This window comes from Strigops habroptila, chromosome 3, assembly GCF_004027225.2.
Source record: "Strigops habroptila isolate Jane chromosome 3, bStrHab1.2.pri, whole genome shotgun sequence".
Taxonomy (NCBI): domain Eukaryota; kingdom Metazoa; phylum Chordata; class Aves; order Psittaciformes; family Psittacidae; genus Strigops; species Strigops habroptila.
The window spans coordinates 84,439,693-84,466,067 of NC_044279.2; the positions used below are offsets into that span (position 1 = coordinate 84,439,693).

Genomic DNA, 26,375 nt, shown 5'->3' on the forward strand with positions numbered 1-26,375 from the left:
CTTGCTGACTTGATTCTGCTCTCAAAATCAACTTCTGCCCCAAAGTGCAGGTGAAACAGGCTTTTATAAAGCTTTTGTATCAGCTTCTGTTCCTGGTGAACAGTGAAGTAGTTCCTGGGAGGGTGCCACGTGAGTTCCAGTTTCCCCCAGTTAGTTACTTCTCCCAGTGTCTCGAGACATTTGCTTTGTGAGGCCAAGTAGACCTCTAAAGTTTAAATAGAAGGCTTTGTCTGAAAGAGTGAACTTGTTCGAATCATTCTACCACAGCTTGTAAGGAAGAATATATTTCTTATTTCTGTCTCAATTTTGAAAACAAAAATAACAAAGGGAATAAAAAGGAAAAAAAGATGCTTGTTTTCAATCCTTCTGGTGCTTTCAAAACTGAGTAACTTCGCTAAGTGATGCCAAGCTGTGCAAAACACCTGTAGTAACACAACTTCATCTTTGAAACAGCTACTGCTTTTTTATTTTTCTTTTATTGTTTGCTCATTTTTCTACTCTACACAAGTCATCTTGCAGTTGATCCTGATACACCTTGGCAACAATATTTGGAAATCATTTGAGCCCAAGTTGTATTCTTGATGATTAATGCTTCTTACATTGTTTTACAGTCTAGTCTGACATTTTGCATAATACAGACTTGGAAAGAAGACTCCTACAGTTAAATACACCATCTTACAAAGTATTGTGAAAGACTATCCTGTGTAACCTTTCTAATAACAGAAGCACTATGCTTCTAGTTTTCTTACTGTGACTGTATCCAGGAGGTGGGGTAGTGGCATTAGGCAGTCTCTAGAGCCTAGCACACAATTTCCAAAACAGTGCATTTCACAATATTTTATCTACCTCATGGCACCCCAGTTGAATAATGTTAACAAGAAATACAGTGCCCCAAGAAATTCAGTAGCCATAAACTTGCCCATTATGGCATCAAAAATATTTTTATTTGTGTGATGGGTTTTAGATAGCTGCAATCTAAATTGCAGAATTTTAATAAAGCAGAATTTTAGATAGCTGCAATCTAAAATAAGTGCTACTTACAAAGATTAACAGGGGCTTTAAGAGGACAAAATTTTACAGAAATTGATGCTATTCAGTGGGTGGTCATAAATCAGAAAAATTGTTGTTGAAATCAGTTCAGAATTTGTTTTTAAAATATCTCCAATCCACAATCTCAATATTTAGGATGACTCTCCTGTTTGACGTTCCACAAAATTGTAGCCTGTAAGGCTGGATGTGTTCCTTGAGGAACAAAAAAATCCCTGCAAGCATATACAGCACATACCAACAGATAGCTTGCAGCTCTCTTTGTCTCTGATCCTACATTTCCATCTGATTTGTCTTTGAATTCTGAATGTTTGGGACAGAGTTGCTCAGTACCTGGGGTGTCAAATGCAATATAATGAGGATTAGAGTTTTCAAATAGAAGCATTCAATAGAAAAGCTATTTTCAAATATTCATCCTGCATGGTTTAATGAAAACCTAATTCCTAATAAATGGTGGTAGTCTGCTTGGTTTTTCTTAGCATCATTCTAAACATAGATGCATATGGTACCCCTGATGATGCAGGACCTTAAGCTATATAAAGCAGTTTATGACCGTAAGTGTTGGTGGAGCTGGGTCTGTTGAGGCCTGTAGGTTGGGAACTCTCAGATTTACTTTAAATTTTTAAATCCGGGGCTGCCTTCTGGCTTCTCTTCCAGAATACAACATGCATTTGGATGGAGTGAAGCAAAGATCCACAAAAGAATTCAAGTTTCTGTACCTCTAGGCCTGTGTAAAAGCAGTAAGAAATCCCCATTCTCCCAGAGGAATTCGTTACAGCAATGAGAAGTAAGTATTTCCTGAGGGAATATGTCGTTAACCAAGAAAGTGACTTTAGTGGAGGTCAGGCAGGTAGAAGACTGAAAACCAAGGAAAGCACTAAGGTGTGTTTAGGATAGTTCTTGCCCATCCTTAAGTTAGTAGCTCTCATTTTGGTGTGTGTTGTAAAGAAATCTTTGAAGCGTTCACATAACAGTGCCAAAATGGTTCAGAACAATATTTTTTATATTTGAATTTCAAAGAACCCCACATAGTTTGTTTGTCAAGAAAAAAAATCAGTGTTCTTAAAACTGACTACAAAGACAGATTCTTTGCCATGTTAATGCAACTTTCCCAAATATTTTCTTATAACCTTCAAATTTATAGTTGGCACACAATTACCAGAAATCTAACATAATTTAAAATAAAGATTACAGGATAACTTTAGGAACAGTATACCAAGGTGTTTCAGCTTAGAATCAAAGCAGAGCTCAATACTAACTAATTCTGTTTCATAGAAGTAGTCACAGGACCCTATTCTCCTTTTAACATTGTACTGTGCATAGGACTCAGAACCCAAATGAAACAACATTCTGTTTATGGGGCTGAATGTCATGTTGCCTCTTATCAGACACTTCAACTTACATGGTACGCTGATTTCAAAACCAAAACACAGGGAAAAAAAAAATCCAACAGTCTTCTAAATAATACTCCCATATAGTAGACTCCTGAAGTCAATGAGAATTCTCCCTGCATTTCACATCTACTGCCTCCACCCCTAATGGTGGAGACAAAAAAAACCCACCTTGGTTTCTGTCTAGTATCTCAGGTCAAATACCGTTGATAGCTGTAAATTCAACACTTCATAAAACAGGGGGGAAAAAAAAATCAGTGTCTGTAAATACTGGAGGCATGTGCTGGTCCTTGAAACGTGATCTCTTTGAATTCAAATTGTACAAGATAGACTGAAGTGGTGCTGATGGTGAGACCTGTGGTGCACTGAGGGGGATTTATGGAAAAAGAGTTTTAAATTCTTTTTCAAGGGAGATGAAGGGAAGTATTTGGTGGCTAAAAGTTGAGGGCCTTTTCCCAGCAGAAAGGACTACTAGAATGAAATGGGAATCAAGACACGATTCCTGTCCTTGAAGCAGGAATCAAGACACATGAGTAAAAAGGATGGAAAGGGATCAGAAGGGAAAGTAGGAGGTATGCAGGCTGCAATGCAAGAAGGTAATACTTGCTCATGGGTTCTGGTACACGATGATTAAAGCTATGGAAGTACTGCCTCTTAAGGGACCTGGGAATCAGCCTTAGCTCCCCAACAAAGTGATGTAGATCTATATGTGTTCCCATTTCCTGTAGGCCTTAAAGCAAACTGTTCTCTTCTGTGACCAGGGGAATTTAATTGCTCCAGCTCACAGTTCAGGAAGAAACTAACAAGTATGTAGTGTGGATAATCAGGGAGTTTAAACCCTCCACTGGTGGTTCAGACACAGCTAAACAGGATACCGAAAGGTAAAAAGTAGTGGACATTCACAAAGCTGAAAAGAGGGTAACTCAAGTGCTGTTTTTCTGAGAATGGGAAGAAGACAGTGATGCCAAAGAGCATAATGAAACGTGAAAGAGGACCTGCGACAAGCCTCTGAGCAAAGGACAGGAAAGATATTGAAAATGTACTTACAGTGCCAAAAAGAATTGTGTATAGCTGGCAGTTCTGAAAAATATCTTCTGCTTGTATGTAGCTATGCTCCAAGGATTTAAAAACATTGTGTAGCAGCTTTATAGTATCCTATGTTGTGGAGTGCTGTAAAATCATGGAGAAGTAAAAATATGAATATCCAACACCACATGATAGTCACGAAAGATAGAGTTCAGTAATGAGAGTTGTCCTCCATCTGCTATCATAATATTAACAAACCACTGTAAGTTCATAGCACAACAGTCAGCTGTCTTCCTGCTACAAGAAAACTTAACATGGTGTTCCAGCTTCTATATTCTGTTCAGGAATGGTGGAAAAACACTTCACAGCATTAAAGCTCTTTCAAGGTTTTGTGAAGAATTTATCCTGTGTTTAGACTGACAAATACGATGAGTTAAATGATAAGCACAGAGCAGGTACTGAAAGGGAGCCTAATTTCTATGGGTTTTTTTAACAAATAAAAATAGTTGCGGAGAGTAGTAATCAGCTTGGTGACAAAGCTCACGTTATGTGAATATCCCTCTGAACATTAGGTTGCAAGTAGAAGAGGAAGTACGTAAATTTAAGACTTACTTCTCCCAGAAGGAGCTTATGATCAACTCAATGCGAGGCCTAATGGGAAATGGGGCCTGAGCAGGTATGGCCTTTATGCAATGGGACATGTATGTGAATGGTTAGGATTGAAGGAACTAGCTCACCAGGGAGAAGCAGATCTGGAATGTCCCTTTCCATTAATGAAGGGTGGGAGGGAGGAAGGAGAAAGTGACCTGATCTTGAAAGGGCTAATAGGAAAAGCAGGGTGATTGAGATCAGTTGAGGAAGGCACTCTTGAGCTGAAATTTATCACTGAGCTAAGGAAGACACTTTTACAATGTGTAAGGATGTGGCCTGGGAGTTCATTTGCCACTGCACAAAGTTATTCTGTCAGTGCTGTCACTGAAGAAAATGGAGGTGGCTTACACTAGATGTTTTAAAACAAGTAAATATTTTTGTGTGCTGAGGCTGAACCAATACTGAAAATTATTTTTATCTTGCAATCTTTCATGCTGTGGTGTACAAGTAAGAGTAAATATATATATATTTCACACTAGCATAACAACTTTGGCTCAAGTTCAGCTCAAGACCCACTGTTGCGAGAATTGCTAAAGAGTTGCTGCCTGAGCAATTGTATTCTCTATGTCTTTTGCTTATGTTTTGTAGCTATGAGATCTTTCCACTACTGGAACAGCAACCTGGTTTATCAGATCACACCTTGAATTTGTCAATATAAAAATGTAAACACTACAGGGCTCAGGGTAGAGCCTGCAATTCTAACAGCAAGTTACTGCTACTCAGTATTTTTAACCATTTTCTACTAGCTCTTTAGACATATATTGCTTATGTGAAGTTGTCATGCGAGATAGCAGCAAAAATCTACTACAGCCAAGTTATATTGTGCTTTTTAGGTCCATATGATGTGGATTAAGTGGTCGTTACTTAATATATTACTATAAAACCTGCATTACTAGCTTAACCTGATATTCACTTAACATTTTGTCTTAAGATTATTTTTTTTAACAAACTCTGGGTTAAAAATCTCAAGAGTAAACACTTCCTATGCAGTCAGCTTGGGAATGGAAATGCAAACACATGTAATTTCTTATATTTTCAAAGGGGGAAGGATAAAATTCTTAATTCTGAAATCTGGGAGCTAACTTCCAGGACTTCAAATATTTGAGAAAGAAACTTCGACGGTAACAATTCTGTACACATAAGCAAAGAAAGAGACAAAACCTAATCTTACCGTTTACTGCTTTGTGTGACCTTGAGTATTACAACACAAGAAGTCTGTATTGGTTTACAGAAAAACCAAAAAGCCAACTGTGCATTGATTAGAAGAGAGACTTGGTGAGGAAACAATTCTTTAGGTTCAAGTGTTTACTGAATTTAAAAAGCTCTGAAAGAATCAGTGTAGAAAAAACAAGCAGCCACAAAACAAGAAAGCAGTCCTTAAAAATAACTCTGAAAGGAATTTTCCTCAGCAAATCAAAGTGTGTTAGGGAGAGAATAACATAAGTTTTTCAGATGACCAGAAAATACAGACAAAACAAACACAGCTAGAACTGGGGAAGAAAAAAAAACAAAACCCAACCCTAAGACATTGAGTAGATGGGGCTTATTGTCATATTTACAAAAGTTAGACTTAATTGGTTTGGAAAGTAGATTGTTTTACATATAAGAGATTGAGGTTTTTAGTTAGTAGTATAACATATGGTTTAAGTTGGCTCCATGTCAACACAATTTGTTCCAGGTACTTAGAGCCACTATGCTGGTGATTACTAGTAGCAAGGGTGCCATTGTCCACAAAGCAGGGCAGACTTTGAAGGCATACACAGCTCTTACTAAGCTCTGCTAGTTCATTTGCTGCTTCTGTTTCTAAATCTTTAATTTAAGAGTATTACACTTCTTGGATTTATCTTCAGAAACAATGAAAGACTCACTGTGTCTGCATGCACTGGCATGTTGTGGGGACTAAATCAATATGGTTTTGTATTCAGCTTGTCAGCATTGTACACCATAGTTGCTTTAAAGAATGGGAGATGGTTTTCCTCATATATATAAGCTGGTTTCTTTGGGGAATGGTGTAGAAAAAAAAATATTATTTTTTTTAGGTTGAATTCTGCATAACTGAGAAAAGAACAAAAAACCCTGAGAGATCTGTATGGTATTCCTCTTCCCATCTTCTCCTCAGATTCTATCATTAGTCAAGCTGAAACCTTTGCTTCCTGAAAACTTCAGCGCAAAATGAAAGTGCAAAGCCCTTTTTCCATCCTGGTCCAGATACTGCAGTGTGGAAGATCTGGGAAGAACAATGATCCTATAGGAAGTTAATGACCTTGAACCTAGTCAGAGAAATGGGCTTGGCAAATTCCAGGGAAATATCTGACTGAAACCTTTGCATACCTGGTCAAAGCTAAATGTTATTTGCACACTGGAAATGTCCAGATACACAAGAACAAAGAGGAAATAGTCTGACATGATACTGTATGTGTTCTGCAAATGGGGTACAATCCAGATACACCAAAGATTGTTTTTCAAGTACTGCTCCTGATCTTACCAGGTTAAGAGGAAGTAGATAGGGTCATGAAGGAGATACGTAGATCCAGGAAGGAAGTTCTCAAAACAGTAGCAGCAAACTTTATTAATCTGCACTGCACAAATGTTCTGTGGACCAGTGAACGTACAAATGGGGAGAGCCATTACCATGAACACCCTTTCTGAGATCTGTCAGGTGCCAGAATCAAATTCTGGTATTAATATGGATGCTGCAAAAGCTAATATTCTAATACTTAGGGATGCAAGGAACTCTCAGAAGGATAAAAAAACCATTTGCCTCTCTGATTTCAGTCCAGCTGCCTGAGGGGCAGGAGGAGTGAGGAAAGAAATGTTAAGTCCCTGAAAACTTTTAGGGGTGGTATTACACCATGTAAACAAGGGATTAGCTATCCTTTCTTCTGGAGAACATATTTTCCTTCTAAGCTGCTGGATACTTCAGTGGCTGGAATCTTCAAGACCATTTTTGTCTTAAATCTTTCTGTTCCTTAGAATGTGACACGTAACTTAAGTATGACCCTCAGTTAACTGGTCCTCTGGTGGAGGGAGTATCATACCGTGCTTCTGGTATGGTGTCGCAACTACTATTGTAACTTCAGACAAGTAACTCTTTTAATTATTTTGTTTGTCACCACACGTGGATTCCTGCCATGAATTTCATTTTAGGCACAGCAGCTTCCATGACTACATAAGAGCTTTCTTCTGAAAATACCTCTTCCTCTTTCCAAGGAAGTTTATGTAAATAGTTTGACACCATTAGGCTTCAAACCTGAAGGCTGCTGGATGCCCTTGTATTTCTCCTTAGCATTCCATGTAGTTCTAAACAAGCAACTATGGAGCAAAATAGAAACGGTGAGCACGTTCAGTTTCTCTGTGCTGGACTGCAAACAAGTTATAGCTCAATGTTTGCTCTTTGAGGAGGGGTGAGATTTTTTCAGCTGCTATGCCAGCAAACCCTAGCGTATCTGCAGCGATTGCAACAGAAGTTTGTATGCAGTGGTTCAATTGGACACTTTAGAGCTATGCCAGCAACAAAATTCTTTTCACTGGTGTATGCTCTGTCCTCAGCTGAAGGCAATGCTGGCATAGGTGTGTTCTGCAATCAGTTCTGTTCATGACAGAGGACTAAGGCAGGCTATACACACCTAAGCTGTGTATGTACCAAACTCAAAAGTTATGTTGAAACCAACCGTGCTCCAGTCTTGCCACTGACTAGTGATCAGTGTACATTCAGCACCCCGTGATGTCTTTCATCTCTGCTGCATCTGATTTGCTTCATTTGGACCTCACCCTCCTTGCAACTGCAGCTAGGACAAAATAGAACAGAATTGTAACATACGTGTCTACTTGAGTAGCAGTCATCAGCTCAACAAGGCTGACTTTATTCCCCCTACTGGCCCTTGTATGAACCAGAAAGGACAAATGCTGACACCAACAGCACGTGAAACCCATTTATAAGACTTTATGGTCAATGGCTGATTAATTTAAACAAAAAAAGTTGGTACAAGTGGCCAGGCACTTGTAAATATCAGTTTAATGTCATAACACCCATTACGCTATGAGAGACTGACCTCAATCTCCTCTCTCTCAGTTTAAAGCCATTCCCCCTTGTCCTATCACTACATGCCCTTGTCAAAAGCACCTCTCTGTATTTCTTGTAGGCCCCCTTTAGGCACTGGAAGCTGCTCTAAGGTCTTCTGGAGCCTCTTCTTATCTAGGCTGAACAGCTCTAGCTCTCTCAGCCTTCTAGAAAAAGTTCAGTGTTGGATATTGCAGTTTTATGAAAAAGAGTAGTGGCGTGCTGTTATCAACCTGCTAAAACATAACTTCTTTCTCCCTGTTCAAACTAGATTGTGTGCAGTATTAGTTGGAATACAATGCCCCTGATAGGTACACAGTGAAAATATATGTTACTCTTCAGACAGAAGTAGAAGTAGACAGAATGTTGGGGTTCCTTTAGAATTGCTACATTTCTGGCATTCCCTCCTTGTTCCACCAAAAAAAAGTCTCCAAAAGTGGAGAATTATGTGGTTTCAAAAGTGACTCTAAATCTGGATTCACCCATTCCTGCAATACAAAAATACTGAGGATAAATGGGTGCCATTTGGGACAATACAGTGTCTGTGGAAAGTGTTTGTGGATTGAAGTGCGGGTATTGTTTCTGGTGCGAATACCCCTTCTCTCAAGCAGTTGTATCTGTAAGTACCAGCAGATATTACTTAAGCATATATGTGAGAGGTCCCAGCTCTTAAAACCACAAAAAACTCTGGGTTTTCGTGATAGGGTGCAGCTCACCCACCTCTGCTGGGCTTCACAATGAACTCCATCTCTTGGACCCAAGCCCCCATGCTGCCTGCCCACCTTTCTGCTCTCCTGGCTGCCTCTGGGTTACACGGCTGCAGCAACTCGAGGGAAGAGCCTGCTGGTGCTGGACCAGGAGGCCACGACTGGATGATGAAGAGCCATTTGCCCTGGATGTGAAAACCAGCCCGCGGATGAGGAGCGGGCCTTCACGCCTCTGCAGAGCACACTGCTTGTGCGTTACCCTACGTGAGGAGGCCGCGGGCGCCGCGACCCGCGCTGGGGCCGGGCCTCAGCCGCGGGAGCGTTGGAAGGCCCGAACGCCTCGTGCTTCTTGTCGCGACATTGACGCGCCGCGACCCGCCCGCCGTGCGCGCGCGCCCCCTGCCGCCGCCCCGCCCTGTTCCCCCTCGCGGGCGGCCTCGCTCCTCCCCTCGGCCTGAGGAGCCGGGGAAGCCCCGCAGCCAGCCCCCTCTTCCTGCCCCCTCCCCCGGCCCGGCGGTCTCGCTCGCTCTCCCTCCCGGTGGGATGGAAGTCCCCGGTGATCCTCCTCCTCCTCCCCGGTAGCAGGCGGCGGCCCGAGTCGGTGCAAAATGCTGGGCATGTACGTGCCGGATAGGTTTGCCCTGAAGTCGTCAAAAGTGCAGGACGGGATGGGGCTCTACACGGCCCGCAGAGTTAAAAAGGTGGGTGACGGCCGGGCGAGCGGGGTAGCGGCCTGGCCCGGCCCGAGCCGCCGGGGAGCGGCTGCCACGTATCACAGGAGAGCGGGGCGGCTCCTCCCCGCCTTGCCGCCGCCGGCCGGGCTGCCGCGATCGAACTTTACCTCAGACCCGCTCTGTGGGCGCTGCCTCCGCTTCCCGTCCGCCCGGGCGCCCTCTGCGCGGGGGAGGCACCGCCCGCTCCCCCCGTTCCCCCCAAAGGGTTCCTCCCGGGGAGCTGCCGCCCCGGGCGCGGAGGGGAGCGGGGCCCTATCCTGTGCGGCCGGCGGAGGGTTTTCTCTGTGGGTTTTTGTTCCCCCCTCATTTTAACTCCGTTGGTGTTTCTGGCACTGTGGTGAGGATAGGGCTGCCTCCCCGATCACCGCCCGCCTTCGGGCCGCGGCGCCCCGCTGGGGACCCCTTCGACCGCAGGCCCCCGCCGCCTTTCTCACCTGAGGGCTCGTCGGGATCGGTGTTTTAGTCCATCGTTTCTAGATAATAAAGCCGGGCCTGTGAAAAATATGGTTCAGTTGTGGTGCACTAGTTTCATACCCCAACCAGGTATTGTCCCTTGACACATAACTGAAGTCTCTTGGTTATCTGAAATCCCAATTATAACTGCCCAGGTGGCTTGTTAGCACGGATAAAGGCATACCTAAAGTTATGAACCCTGCATTAGTATACACTTCTATGTATTTTCTATGTTTTGCTTTTCATCTTAGCCCTGGTTTTGGCTCTGAGTGGGTTGGGAGGGCTGCCTAATTTTCCGGTGGTTTCATCAACAAGGCTTAGACATCATCGGGTAGGGATTTCTCATTTTTAAGGTGTCCCTCAGTATTAATAGGGGGTGGAAGTGAACAATTTTATATCACTGGGCATGTTTTTGTTTTGGGTTTTTTGTTTTGGTTTTTTTTTTTTCCACAGAGATTCTGATCTTTCCTTTGAAAAACAGGAGTTCACTCAGCAGGGAAGGTTGCATGCTACTTACACTTGGACTCTGAAATAGAGCGAGCTCTAGACTGAAGCTCAAGGAAATTATCGTCTACATATTTGTATCAGTTCTGAGTGTCAGTTCAGAGTTTAGGGCCTGAGGCCCCTTCCTTTACACTGTTGTCAGTTGCACCATTTCCTTGCCTGAATTACACCACATTTACTTTTTAACTCTGTGACACAGGCAAAGTATATGCTGTCAGAGCTCTGCCAGCGTGAGCACATCATACAGGACATCCTACAAACCTGAAATGGTGCCACTGTGACATGTATAGCATGTGAAAAGTAAAAGCAGAGGCAGTTGTAGTAAGATCTGTTTGTATTAGGAGTGTCTGTTACAGGCTTGTCCTTTATTTGACAGTGAATCCTCTGTGCTGGTAGCACACACAATTGTGGTATGCAAATCCCTGATCAGAAGTCTGTGTCTGACAGGCAGACTTTGGTCTTTGACAGGCTGAGGAACCAGCTCTTGAGTTGCTCTCTGGGCAGTGGTTGAGGTATTCCTAAATGGTTGGAGACCTAAGCACTGTGTGTCACCACGGCTGTTCAGAGAAGGGTGGATGTGCAAGTGACGTGGATGATATGTTGGATGCAGCCAGCCTGTGTGTTACTCTTTTCCATGGAAAGAAAAATCAAATGTGAAGCACTCTCAACATATTCTCTTGTCTGGTAATAAGGCAGCAGGACTATGCTTCATAGCTGTGATAGAGTAGCTAATAGCAGGTAAATCAGTTCGTTGGAGCTTTGGGATTGGGAGGAGGTGTTGAATATGACTTGACTGAAAGTAAAACACATTTCAAATTATTTTATAATCAGAAATTGCAGTACCAGCTCTCCAAGTGCTAAGTAATAATGAATTAGGCCTCTGAAAATTCTGCTAATTAATGAAGTTTTGGTAATAATACATTTTGAATGGCTGTTGTCTGCCATCTGCTTTTGTGCCTTTAGGTATTACACTGTGCTTTGAAGTTTTCATCTGTAATCATAAAATGTGGAAACTTTTTGTTTCGTTACTTTTACCAAAGCTGTGATTCCCTTGTAACTTTTTTTCTTCAGCAGCTGTCCTTTGGTTACAGCACCAGTATCGTAAGGACCTTGCTGTAATCATCAGAGAACCACTACATTTCTCAGTGTTTTGCTAAGACTAGAAGATTTATCACTGCTCCTTTTTTTGAAAGCAACTGTTGAAAATAGCTTTTTTAACATTTAAATGATGTGTCTTCATATCTTGAATAATTTCTGTGGTTGCCTTTAAACTGTGTTGTATGCCTCACTTTTATTCATCAGGGAGGAATCTGAAGTGTTAGTATGGTTTTGATCAATATATATTGGCATATGACTGCATGTTTATTAACTAGGACTAATAAACATATATATATCTCTGAAGAAAATGCTCTGAAAGGCTAAATGAATAATTACACTCATCCCCATGGACCTTTGTGATCCAAGACATGAAGTTTTGATGTCTCTGAATTCTTTTCTCTCCAAATTTGAGAAGCTATAAAGTTTTTGAATCACCTATTGTTAATATTACATTTATTTTACATTTAGAGATGGACATCTTGCCTTTGCTTTTGCTATTGTTTTGAGCTTCTAGAAGGTCTTAAACGTACTACAGTAGAGGTTTATGTGTTTGGAATAGCGGAGATAGGAATGCTGTATGGTGTTCCCTGTTTTGAGTCAGTATTGAGCTATTGCTGTGCTTCATCCCAGAGGTGATGCGTGCTTCACTGGTGGGTAAAATTAACAGATGCTTTACAAGGTACCTAGGGATCCTTTGGATTGTAAGGATGAAGGTATTTCTGAGGTGAGGGTTGTGGAATCCTCCAAAATACTTAAGGAAGAAATTAATCTCTTCAGGTTGTCTTAAAAGGTGTTATTCTGCCGCTGAAGTGAATGTGGAGACTAGCTTTTTTAGGTTCCTTATTTATTATGTCTTTAAATAATTTCTAGAGTAAACTTATATTATTGTTTTTCTTTTTTTTTTTTCCCCATAGAACTAATCTAGATTACAGTCCAATAAGATTCTTTTCATCTTAGTAGTTGCTATGAGTAATGAGAGATTCTGCAGATAAAATTATGCCCTCTTAGACCTCAGCAGTTGTAGTGAGCTACTTTCGCTGTTGCACCAAACCTACTTGTTACTTTCTAAGTGAATGGGGAAAGCCAGCTCGGCTTGGCAGGAGGCCGAGGTCTGCTCCAGAAAGGGCCTACCTTATCTTTGCTGAGCTAAATAGGACTCTGCGTTTCCAGAGCAGTTTTCCTCTGCCATCACCTTGACTCTTCCTCCTCCTTAATTGGAGCAAACAATGCAATTTAAGCAAATTGCCTTCCATGTAATACCTGCATGGCACATATTAGACAGCACTGTTTGCTGGGGTGTCACTCAACTTCAGCTGAGAATGTTTATGGCTGTACACATACAAGTGTATTAGCCTATTTTCACTTTCATTACTGATAAGATAAGAAGAGGGATTCTTCATCAGGGACTGTAAGGATAGGACAAGGGGTAATGGGTTCAAACTTAAACAAGGGAAGTTCAGGTTAGATGTAAGGAAGAAGTTCTTTCCTGTGAGGGTGGTGAGGCACTGGCACAGGTTGCCCAAAGAAGTGGTGAATGCTCCATCCCTGGCAGTGTTCAAGGCCAGGCTGGACAGAGCCTTGGGGGACATGGTCTAGTGGGAGGCGTCCCTGCCCATGACGGGGGGTTGATACTAGATGATCTTAAGGTCCTTTCCAACCCAAACCATTCTATGATTAAGAAGGAAATTTCAGTTTGAGTATTAAATCCCAGGCAGGCAGAAATGGAACTGGGAAATGACTGGCAGGGAAGGAACTCTGACCTCATCTGATTAGCAAAACAGTGAAAGGTGGTATGGAGACCAGTGAGAACTGAAGGAGATGAAGACCCATGGTGCCAGTTTTTGCTGTCACTGCCCCTTTGTGTGTCTCCGTTACTGCTCTGGTCTGCAGTTCTTGTCTTTTTACCTTCGGTTTTGCTGTTCTTTCTAACTAAATCTTCTTTGTGCACATTTAAAAATATTGTCCCTCAATTCTGTTACCTTGTCATGCAATGCTAATTTTCTTTTCCTTTGTTTATTACCTCTTCAGGTTCAATTTTAAATACAAGGTTGGGGGTTTTTTTGGTGGGATTTTTTTTTTTTTTTTTTGATTGGTTGTTTTCTCAGAGGAATGATGCTGAAAGTTTTCCATTCTTCTTCCTCTCCACTCTATCTGTAGGCAGTCTGTAAAAACTAAGCAAGAGATAAAACATGTAGCAGGCTGTTTCTGGGGTAATGGAATGTGCCTGGGGGAAGGGACAAGTGGACAAGATCAATACTTCATTAGCTGTAATACTGTTATTTTTAAAGAAACACAAAAGTTGATTTTCATTATATATTTATAATCTGTAATGCTTAAAAGTATATAGAGCTTTTAGGCTTAAGTACTGCTTAAAGGAACGTTGTGCATTCCGGTTTGTAGGGCTTGTCACTGTAAATAAGGACAAGGTTGGGGGAATGGAGAGGAGCTAGGCCTGTGTTAGAAGAAAGTCCTATTTAAATAATTTACCCTGCTGCTAGTGTGACATCTGTGAAGGAAAAAAACACTGATACCCAATACTTTTGGAAGAACATATCAGTGGATGCTTTCACAGTATGTATTATGAGTAGCAGGTGGTATAACGTTTTAATTTTATTTATGAAGGCTTGAATTAATTCATAGACATGTGCATACTCCTTTTGTTTTGAAGTGAATATCTCTGTATGATCTGAAAACTCTCAGTTATTCGGTGTTTTGATTTGTGGCACTTGAAAAAGTAGCATTGCAAATAATCTTGCAAATAAATCTAGTGTAAACTTTGTGCTTGCCGAATACTTCACGCTTTAGTTGGCTGTTGCAAGGTACTTCCTGAAAATTTTATAAGAAATGTAAGAAATTTGACCCATAAATTTCAGCCTTGTTTAGAATTACAAAAATGATGTTTCCCAAAGGAGAAATAAGCATGTAGAGAAAAGGTATGGTTTTAAGAGATTCTCCAAGCTATGAATGAAAAGAATGGGAATGAGCTTGAAGTTGTGGCATGTAGTTGGATGACAAACTGTCCTTTGCCATTTGCAGCTGAAAGTGATTCTTCTGCTGGAGTTTGGTGATTCACTTGCCTTTATTTAAGTTTTTTCCCGCTAATTCTTTTCCTTTTATAATTGTTCTCTTAGGGTGAAAAATTTGGCCCCTTTGCAGGGGAGAAGCGAATGCCGCAGGAACTGGATGAGAGCACAGACTGCAGGCTCATGTGGGAAGTGAGTAGTCTAAAGTGACATTAGCACACCTAGCCAAAAGTGTTCTCAGAATTAAAATTTACCATAACAAGTCCTTTTTCTTTTTTTCCCTAGCTTAAAGATACTGTAATGAGATTTTGTACGTACTGATGCTTTTAAAATACACTTTTTGGGTGGAAGGGGATTGGCTTATTTAAAACTATAAAGAAATAACAAATGATAGTTTCTAATCGTAGAATCATAGAATGGTTTGGATTGGAAGCGACCTTAAAGATCATCTAGTTCTAGCCTCCTGCCACGGGCAGGGACACCTTCCACTAGACCAGGTTGCTCCAAGCCCATCAATGAAGTGTGAAAAATATCAAGTCAAGCAAAACAGAAAAATACAACATCATTGTGAAAAATTATTGAAAAATGTTAAAAAAGAAGATTAAAATAGTTTGAATATGGGAAGATAATTGTAAGTTACTGAAATACCCATTTATGCTGATCAACAGGTGTCAGCTCATGGCTTACTCCAAGTGTAATATAAAACATTTCCTGCTGTGACACTTCTAGGGATTGGCAATTGTATAAGGGAAGTTTTCAAATGTTAGCAACTTTGTAATGCAATGCCTAGTTGTGAGATCTTGACCAAAATAAAAACCTGGTGCCGTGGGCAGATGAAGGCATAGTGAGTTTCGGGACTCTTCTGAAGTATTTTATGTGTGTTATGCAGCAACAGTAGTTTATAAACTAGATCTTGTAATTAGGTCCCTAACGCAATCTAGTTCCTATCATAGCTGTGCTTGCCTATAGTAAAAATCTGTCTGAGTTTACCAGTTGAGCAGTTGAAGAAATTACACTAGCTGAAAAATACTTGTAATAACAACATTTCCAACTTGTTATACTCACCTGCTCTTCAGTGCTTCTGTTCTGTCTTTATTATCTTTCTTTTATGCTGTAGTTCTTTGAGCAGAATTCCTTTTCTTGCCCTCATCCCCCGGCAGTTTCTATTGAATGCATATTTAGTCCTGGTCTACACTGAGAAGGGGAATAACTTCCTAATTTTTCACGTTTCTATGGTTAGAGGTGTAAGGTAGACTTATTTTTCTGTTGTGTGGCACTGTACAAAAAAGGCTTATGTTTAACATGTGGCTTAAAGCACTGCTTATGCGTTTATTACACAATAAATGTTTATTTGGAAAAAAACCCCCTTCTAGCATTAACATCGCTGAGCGGCTTATAAAGAGAGCACAGTATTGATACAGTCTTAGTACAGCTATAAATAGATTCTAAACTCTGGAACAATGAGTGAGAGAATGCTGAAAGCCCGTCTCATTAATCCCAAACTCAGTATAAATATAATGAGTGGCAAAATATTCCTGGATGAATGTTAAGTCTGTGAATCCCTGTGCTTTTGTTTTCTCCCTTTCCCTTCTCCCCCCCCCCCCCCACCTTTTTTCCTTTTTGGTTTTTTTGGTCTTAGGGTGTGTCCAAAATATCCTTTCCCAGAGACGAGGTGTGGACAATTTGTTCCCCTCTCTGGTTGTGTACTCAGAGCAGCTGCTTCACCTCCTTTGTTCTCAGCTGAAAACAAAACAATGTAATGTGTTTTTATTACAGATATTTGCTGTACATGTTAATGTGCCCTGGCTCACTCGCCTTTTCATGGTTTCTGCAGGTTATTTGAAATCAATAAAATACTTGAGCTAGAACAAGGTTTTCAGAAGGGATGGTGGGTGGGTTATAGAAACGAGGTCTTTAAGTTTGTTGGAAAGCCATATGATTTTCCAGATTCCGTATTGCTGATGATTAAATGAGATTTACCTGTTCCTGTAAGACAGAAAATAAAAGGCAAATGCATGGATTTACTGATGACACTAATATGACCCCATCAACAGCAAACCAGAAAATGAGTTTTTTATGAGCTGTTTGAAAACCATTTCATAATATCTTACTGTAACCTAGTTTTGAGAGCCTTGAAAAGATTCCTGCATACCAAATTTTATGACTTCCTGAATGTTTGAACCCAAGTTGTTCATGTTTACTGAGGTTGATCGAGGGTGAGCTTTATAATACAATTTAAATCGTGCTGAGAGCAGTCTTAACTTGAAAATCAAGACCAGGAATGCAGAAGGTAGATCAGAAGGTAGAAAGTTGAACAGTCCAAGTAGATGGTTATTGCAAAGACTGTGGGAGGCAGTCACAGCAACTAGCCAAGTTTGTGGGTAGTCAGCTGTACTGAAGATATGAAAAATAATTCATTTGAACACTGTTGGGTGGAGGCACCACTAAAGCCTGACCTCCCAGTCTGATGGCAGTCAAAAGAACACATTTTCAGGCAGGACACCTTTAGAAAGAAAGCTTAGTGGTAGAGGCTTTTTCTAAGTCAAGTAAAAGTAAACATTAGTGGAACATTTCATTTCTTGGTAAGCGATGCCTGGGATCTGAGCTTCAATTTTGTGGAATAGTTTTCTGTGGGGAAGTTTACCACATGAATTTCTAGTTGTGTAGAGTAGTGGTCTGTGATGTGGTCTGTTTTGATCAAGCTATTCCTTTTTCTCCAAGACCAGCATTGTGAGTTGGCATCTTTTAGTTGTCATGTTGAGGCAAAATTGTACACATTATGTTTTCTTTTGGTCTTCAGGAAAACATGGAACCCAAAAAATTTAGTGTGTCCAGTGATTTTGGTAAATAAATTTCTGAGGATGTTAAGAGTTTCTGTTTTAATTAAATCTAGCAGAATGCCATTAATCTGCCTGTAACTTGCGGAGTTTTGAATAAATCAAAGGTTTGCACTTGCTCATTGAACAGATGCCAGAGGACCGGTGGTGGTGGGGGAAGTATCTTGCTGTTATCTTTGTAAAAAGCTACATGCTGAAATGTTTTATTTATAAGCGATGTGGAAGAGGAAAAACCCCACAAACCTGTGGTAAACATATAGTTAGGAGTAATAATAAAAAGCCAAGAAAATGTCCAAATGGCTTAGTGCTTTTTCTTTCTTTCTGTCAAAAAACCACCTCCCCATTATCCTCTAACCCCCTTGTCATTATCTCTCAGCCTGAATAGCATGTTAACGCTACTTAAGCAGATAGCTAGTTGCTAGTGATGAATTAAGAGTTTTGTTCTTATTCTTAGCATCCCACTAGCACCTTGATTAAATACTGCTTTGTTGGTCTGTATTAGTATACTTGGCATAGAAATTTTAAATTCATGTATTTGCTGGAAGAACAAGTGCTTAAAGGCAAAACCAAAATAATCTTTAGGTATTAAAGTTCACAGAAGTTTTTGCCTCCGAAGGCTCAGATGTCTCTTTGCAAAGGGAAGATATCTGTTCAGTTGATTTTCTTTATTGTTCCTAACCAAGACAGTGGCATTCATTTCACTACTATTGGATTGTGGCAAGCGTATACTTTTGGTGATGACTTTGGCAACTGTTAAAACAGGGAGGGATGGAAAGACTTAGTCCTTCTTCAAATACTCTGACATACCGTGAAGAAATGTTGGTCAGGATTGGATGGCACATAATATGCTGTGTAATGCTGAATGTTACATATTTCAGGTTTGGTTTCTATCTATCTGCCAAGATTATGTTTTCTTCATTGTTATGTTAAAACCAAGAAGAACAGAAACAGTTTCTATTGAATGCATATTTAGTCCTGGTCTACACTGAGAAGGGGACTCTCTGCCTATTTTTTCACCTTTCTATGGTTAGAGGTTATTTCAATGGAAATAAGTCTTTCAATGGAAGCTAATGTTCATGTTTATTTATATCGGAAAATGAAATGCACTTATGTTTCTACTACTTAACTCTCATTGCTTTGGCAGTGACAGTTGTTTTCAGTTAAATCAGCCTGCCTGAAAACTAGTGAAGGCAAAATGAAATCTGCTATTGGCTGCAATTGGCTTTAGATCAGAACTTTGATGTTTAAGATTGAGGTATGAGAAGTCAAATGCTTTAAGCTAATGGTGGTGTGGGGGTTTTATTTGTTGTTGTTGTTTGTTTGTTGTGTTGTTTTTGGTTTTTTTGTTTTGGTTTTTTTGTTTTCTTTCTTTGACACCTTGCCTGTAAAATGTGGTTCTTGCATATGAAGGCTTTGACATACGATGCATTAAGTCAAATTATGTCCTGGGTTTCATGATAAAATAAATGTTAATCTGAATAATTCTGTGTTTGCTCCGAAGATGAATGTAATATTAGAAATCTAGTTCTTAGCAATGCAGTCTTTATCTTTTCTGTGTGAAGACTACCTTCCCAGTTATTACTCCTCAGTATTTACATTTACAATTGTTTGCTTGTAATGTTTTTGTGGGAATTTTTATTTACTTTTCAGTAATGTTTTTTGTTTTCTCATTTCTTAGACAAATGCATCTGAATGCATTTTTACACAAGTTGCATTTAAAATAAGTTGCCACACATAAGTCAAGCATTGGTGCCCTGTCTCATTTGCAAGTTTGCATCCTAGTTTTCCATTCTTGTTAAATCGATAGATAGGTGTCAGAAGTAGTTATTAATATTCCTACCAGTTTGTTTATTTAGTTAAGTTTCATTAATGAACTCCTTCAAAGCTTGATTTAGTCATCTTTATTAATGTTAAGTGTATGACTTTGTATTAATTTTAGTGACTTTTGGAACAAGCACTTTAATGATCTTCTGGTTTTGGTGATGAAAAGAATCTACTCCTGAAAGTGACTTGAGATTGTTAGCCTCACATCTTCAGTTGTGTGATTTATTTAAGATGTGTGTGATTTACTTAAGGAGTTAGAAAGCACATGTTGATAGGTTGAGGTGCTAGTACTCTAATCTGAATTTGTTATAGAAGATCACACACTGTTTGCTTAAGGAAAGTTGGGTATCCTTCCAGTGAACATGAAGTTCAACCCTTCTTGTGAAGGCTTTGCAAAATGTTAGCAGAAGTCTAGGAATGAGCCTTCTGTGCAGTTCTGTCTCTGGCAAGGTCAAATAACCTCATGCACCAGAGGGAGTTTCATTAGCATAAGAAACTGTTGCTGTATGTTTTGTCTGAAGAAAAACATCACACTGCTATGTCTCAACACTTCTTAGTGAGTAAGCAAATCAACAGTTGCTGCCTCAGGTTTCCTTTGCAAGTGTTTATTTTAATACTTTCTACAGCAGTGCTAAAATGTGAGTTTCTACTCTGCAGTGAGCTCTGTGATGGAGGTCTGAAACTGAGGATGCAGAAGCATTGCAGCTAGCTGGTTTGTGCCATTAACAATAAAAATCATGTTTTCAGCTAATAAAAAAAAAAAAGCAGTGAAGAAAACAGTACTTTTCTTTACATGATCGTTTGAATGAACATAGATTTTTAGATTTATAAATGTTTAGAAAATGGTTTCCAGAAAGCAGGCAGTGTGTTTACTGCCTTCAGCAAAGATAACCATCTGCTTGTTTTCTGTGAAGTCTTTTTGTCTTCTCTTGCCAGGTGTGTGTGGTAGAGCATTTGCAATTGCACGCATGAGCATTTTGAAGTAGCATACAGGACAACTTTGGATGTATTTTGAAAATCTGGAGATAATTTCATTGCAGTATAAAAGGCTAGCAGATGGAGTAGTGCATATTGTTGGTGGACATTACAAGCAGCTTAGACATTATTTAGGCCTGTCTAGGATTTCTTATGGTAGCTTATACAATGCCTAAAGACACTTTTTTTTTCTGAATATTTATATAGTCACATGGTGTTTGTTAATGTGACATAATTCAGTGGTGTCCTGATTGATCTTAGAAGTAAAACTCCCTGTGTGGTGACAGTGAGTGTCAGGTATTTCATCTTACTCTGAAGACATTTGACTAAATTAGTTGAATGCCACCTTTTGTGTTGATTCTCCAGAAGGCAATTCTTAGGCACTTCAATGGAGGTGCTCTCATGACTGCTGCATGCTTTGGATATGTGCATGCATTTTAGGCGTTTGATTGTGATGAATGACCAAATAGTGAGAGCAGTGTAGGAAAATGGAAAAATATCTTGCCAGGAGTTATCAGGCATGAATTTGACTCCTCGTGTTCTAGGCTCATGCCAAAGTCTGCTTATACTTAAACATAGAACTAATTGCTACTAATTACTTAGCCTGGGAAATCAAAGGTGACTACATGTCTGGTCACATCAGTCACTAGTAATAGAAACACCAACTTCGTCGGTTACAGAAACTACAGGAATATCTTGGTCTCAGTGGTCAAAGGGTCCTAGACCAAGACAGTCGATTGAACTACAGCAGGCAGCCTCAACTTTTTGGTTTTACCCCTTTGTTTAGAGGAAATCAGGATAAGGACCTGTTTGCTGTTTTTAAACAAAACATTGCAGAATGCACTCACCTGCTGGTGGCTAGGCTTTTGAAATCTGTTCCTAGCTCTTTCACTGATTCTCCATTTTGACTGTAGGCATATCATGCAATCTTTCTAGGTCTCTGTTGACCTATGAAGATGACCGAGTCCTTTATTATTCAGCAGTGGTCTCATGACTTAGAGCATTTTTAGTTTGTTGGCCTTAGAACATCAATCAGAAATACTTTTGTACTTGTGTTCGTGCCCTGTTAAAATAATTTTTAAATTCCTTTCTGGATTAGCCACTGTAGCTTGAGGATCTTAAGGAACACATCTCAAGCTAACTGGATGATCTTGCTTAGTTCAGGTAATACCAACTGTATAGAAACTGGGGAAAATAACATTCAAACATGGAATTATTCATGTAGTGACAGGTTAAATTAGGTGACAGGTTCAAATGTCACAATTTTTAAATATGTTCACTAGCATTGTGAAATTCATACTACCTCATAAAATCACCAGGGAACCTCAGTGCAGTAAAAATCTTTTGCCTCTATTTTAAGTACCTGACAACTATAAAAGATGATAACAGTTCAGGTGTGTGGGGGAAATGCAGTAATTTGCTTGCAGAAACATTAAGAAAAATTTCCTTAAAGAATTTTCTACTTTAGTTTGTCATATACAAAAGCATTTTTCTTTTCCTCTCCTTGAAATACATGCTCAGTTTTCCAGCAGTTTCCAGACAGCAGTAGTTGTGGTAGGCAGTTGTCCTGAAGATTCCTGGAGAGGCTGGGTGATTGGAAAAGAATCCCCTGGGAGCAGACTGGAAGCTTTGTTGCAGAATAAATCCTGTTCAGTTCTCCAGGTCTTGTATGAAGTAACTGGTAAGGGTTTGTGGGAATATTCATAAAAGAGGGTTCTTGGAGATAAAGCAAGCCCAGAAGCCTTATTCAATATGGGGAGTTGTTTTGTTGTGCTCCAGAAATGTACACGCCAAGTTCTAGTTCTGTATGTGCACAAAGATAGGTTGCTCATTTAAGAAACTCGCCTATCCATGCGATCAGTGAGGAAAGGACTGGTGAATATCACCAGTCTAGTCTGTGTTACGTAGAGTGTTTTGACTGTTTTCCTTGACTTCTCTTCTTCACATGTGTGATGCAGCATTATTTCTTTATGAGGTGAAAAAAGCGATAGAAACTATAGCACGGCTTTAAGGGATTTATTGTATTCTTTTAGCAATAGTTTCCTTATGTGTTAAGTCTTTGCTTTGTGTTTGATATCTCTTTATGGATTGACAGAGACTGAGAAAGCACAACTGAGATGATCCTGTATCATTGAAGTGAATATAACTTGTAGAATTTAAGGATCAAGCAAATGAAGAAGAATGGATGAAAAGGTAGATAGTGTAGTGTATGATTTTGTAATAGGATCTTGATTGCTTCTCTTTCCCACTCAGGTCAAGATCTGATGGAAAACTTTCTAGGACCTATATGGTGGGCTTCTAAAACCCTTACTTTGGTAGCTAAATTACAAAGCCATTAGCTTGACTTTAACTACCCAAAATACTAATCTGTTAACCATTTTCATCATGCTCAAAGTGAGGTTCTGCTCTGTGGATAACCTATTTAGAACTGGATGATTATTACAGTATAATTAGTGCAGTGTTTCTGCTTTGTAGGTGTTTTTTCAGGAGGTGCATACACTGTTAGCATGTATTTTTGTGTAAGTATAGAGCTTGCTTTTATGGTTTGATCGCACTCATTCTGCCCATGTTCCTAATGAAAACTATGGTTCCAATATTGAGCAGGCATTACTTCCCAAGGTGACAGTCACAGAATGACAGAACAGCTGAGGTTGGAAGGGACCTTTAGAGGTCACTTGGTCCAATGCCCCTGCTCAAGCAGTGCTGCTTAGAGCCATCAGCCCAGAACAGCTTTTGAGTATCCACATCTTCGAGGATGGAGACTATACACCCTCTCTGGGAAACCCCATTGCAGTGCTTAGTGTTAATAATATTGTTTCGAGGTGCATGTAAATGTGTAGGTTTGACACTTTTCACTGTGGTTAATCTGTGTTTTTGAAAATAAAACAACTTTCCAAGTTAGAAATATTGGCACTTTTTCCATGGTGTGTCCTTCTTAAGATGTGATGTTTCCCTTTAGAAGAACAATAATAAATTTTGAAGACTTTTATTTGTTTGCAGAACTACAGTAGGGTTTTTTTGGTTTAATCTGAGAACAACATGCTGTCACCAGCTATTATTGTAGTGGCATACAGTTTTTTAGTCCTAATGATATCTTAAATGTTTAGGTAATTTAAGCAGTCGTATTGAAGAAATACGATACTGCATCTATTAGAAACAAATATAGCAAGAATGTGAGCAATTTAAATACAAAGCCATGAAGACAATCTCATTTTGATCTTACATAGCTGAAATCCCTAGCTCTTAGGAAATACCTGCTCTGGATACTTCTTGTTGACCGATGAAAAAGAAAATATGTTCATTATGTAAATAAATCACATGGAATAATAGTGTGGCTGTATGACCTTTTTGCATGGCTTTTTATCTTCTGCATCAGTGGAGATTCAAGTGATCTACTATTTAAAATAAAACAACCCATTTTTTACGTGGCAGTGGCAGCTGTATTTTTTCCAGCAGTATGTCTTTTTGTTTCGAAGGGGAAGAATGACTTGGTAAATACTAAGTTTCTATTACTGTCATTTTTTCAGTGTAAGCTGGAATTTTGCCATAGAAATTCTGTGGCTCTGTAATGATGGCCAAAAGCTCCTGATGATGACATACCTTGTGTGCACAGTTCTGTTTTTTTAAAGTGGCTTCTTTGCTTTGCGGGCAAAACCTGAACATGTTTGTTTCCTCTACTTTGTAATTTAAGGCCCTTCACCTACATAGTATACTAATTTGTTTACTGAAATAATCTCCTGTTCTGATAGAATTTCAGGCAAGCAGAGTTAAGGCTGCCTGCTATTCGCTGTTACATATTTAAATTTCTTTTAGAAAGGCATGTATAAAAGATGTTCAAGTGAACTGTAAAATGGGATCTGTGGGCTGAATAAATGAGGTTGTATTGGTCCTTGATCTGAAGATAGATCTCCATCCAAGGGAAGATGGATTTTGCCCTTGCTAAAGGGAAAAAAAACCCAACCCAAAATCAAAACAACCAACCAAAACAAAAAAAAAACACCCCACCCAAACCCATATAAGACTTGAAACAGAAATGAGGACTACGATTTTTCAATAGTAAACTTCCAGTTTTACAAGTTTCTGGGGTATTCAGAGTTGGTGTAGGGCAGTAAGAATTAACAGTAATGAAAGCATATCTGCTGGATTTGGCCTTTGAAGAAGAAGAAAAGTTATATTTGGTGATAAAGAAGCAAAAAGAGAACTTAGTGGTGGAGTAGTGAGATAGGAAAGGAAACAAAACTGATAATTCATGTTGGAGGTTGGTTGAGTAACTAGTAAGATTACAGAAGAGGGAAGCAGCAAAGGTAGTGGAGAAGTTGAATTTGGATATGGATATACTCTGTTTGTAGTGGGTGTCAGTTAAGTTGAGATGCTTCTAAAACTATGAGAGTAGACAGAAATAGATGGATTTAGGAATTGCTGTAGAGCTTGAATAGGATCTGCTAGAACATAATAAGCAAAGGACAAGTGAGTCTACAAGAATAGCAAGTATGAAAAAAGTGAAGGGTGAAGAACTATTATTGAATAGACATGGGTGATTGCAGGAATACAGAAACTCATGGAAAAGAGCCTTAGCTCCTTGATGTTGGAACTAAAATGGCAGTTGGAACAACGCAGGATTAGAGAATGTCCTGTCTCTTTTGTCCAAAAGAAAGTTACTGATGGCCTTGTCTGTGGTGTCAGCAAAAGAGCAATGCTGCAAAGTGAGGTGAGGAGTGAGTTACAGGACATGTATAAGTTTACAGAAGAAAGTGGTCCACTCTTGGACAGTGTGTGGGAGAAGGAAGGCAGGACAATAATAGTAAGTTGTGAGGAATTGGAGACAGGAGAACTTGCAACTGTAATTTGTAGGAAGTGAAGACAGACTGAGTGACAAAAGACAGGAAAGTGTAAGAAGAATTAGGTAGACTGAAAGATTAAAATGCTGGCATCAGAGCACATGAAAGAGTAGAACTCGGAAAGGAGAACTGGAAAAGAGATGATAGGGATGGAATGGGAAAGGACCTCTCCAGTTGTATTGGTTTCTTGCAGGATCATGGAGAAAAAGAGGAGTTGAAGGAACAAGGAGAGAGGAAAGAACATGAGCACCACTGACCATACGGTCAGATTCGGGAGACCTAGGAGTCAATCATGATACTTGTTCACTAAAAGAAAGGCTAAGTAAAAGAGAGTGGAGCTTAACAAAGGAAGCTGGCACCAGTTGCTAGATTTGAGTCGTCCCCCCTATTCTGAGGTGGATAAATATGCTTAGAGGAGAAAGTGACTGTGCACCACAGCTGTGAGTACCTGTTGAATGCAAGATTCATTTGCTGAGCACAAGCATGCCTTTAGCGTTTTGCACGTTTGTGTGTGTTTGGTAAAAAATGTAAATGTTGCTTGATTTTAATTTTGTTTGTTTTTATGTTTCAGGTTCGTGGGAGTAAAGGTGAGGTCCTTTATATCCTGGATGCAAGCAATCCACGCCATTCAAATTGGCTGCGGTTTGTCCATGAGGCTCCATCACAGGAACAGAAGAACCTGGCAGCCATCCAGGTAGGTTTGGTGAATTCCTACTATTTGCTTGGTGTTACTGATTTACTAATTTGATCTCCTCTTTAGTCTTTATCTCTTGCAGTAAAATTGCAAGATTTGAGAAAAGTAGCAAACTGCTTTCCTTTTCCTACCTTTCTTTTCAGAAGTGAACTCTTGTGCTTAAATATAATACCATAAATAAGATTGAGAGAATAAAACACCAAATAAACACCTTAGAAAAAGAGTGCTAGTGAAGCCCTAGCATGTAGTTCTATAAAAGATGCATTACTTTTGTTCTTCCCCCTGCGCCTTCCTCTTTATTTGCACTCAGTGGGACTTAACACTGGTAATTTCAGTTTCTGTGTTGATGACCTGTCCAACTCCTTAAACCTGCTGCTCACCAGAGGGGCTGGTTTGCTTATTTGGATCTTAAGCAAGCACTGACTGGTGAGGTTGGTGATGCCAGTTACCCTGCAGACCTGGTATCAGCTTCTATTCCTGTCCCAGTTGTGAGCTTTCCTGTGATTTCCATTC

At 39.8% G+C, this 26,375-nt stretch overlaps 1 protein-coding gene across 4 annotated transcripts in view; it reads left to right on the forward strand.

Annotated features, from left to right (window-relative positions):
• The first annotated feature begins 9,352 nt into the window (after positions 1-9,352).
• Positions 9,353-26,375, forward strand: part of PRDM5 (PR/SET domain 5) — an 80,677-nt gene continuing 63,654 nt past the window's right edge. For all 4 annotated transcript variants that reach the window (XM_030480303.1, XM_030480305.1, XM_030480304.1 and 1 more), the window contains exons 1-3: positions 9,353-9,583; positions 14,803-14,886; positions 25,740-25,862. In XM_030480303.1, coding sequence (XP_030336163.1) covers positions 9,491-9,583; positions 14,803-14,886; positions 25,740-25,862 — 300 coding nt within the window. In that variant the 5' untranslated portion in view covers positions 9,353-9,490. The remainder of the gene's footprint in view (positions 9,584-14,802; positions 14,887-25,739; positions 25,863-26,375) is intronic.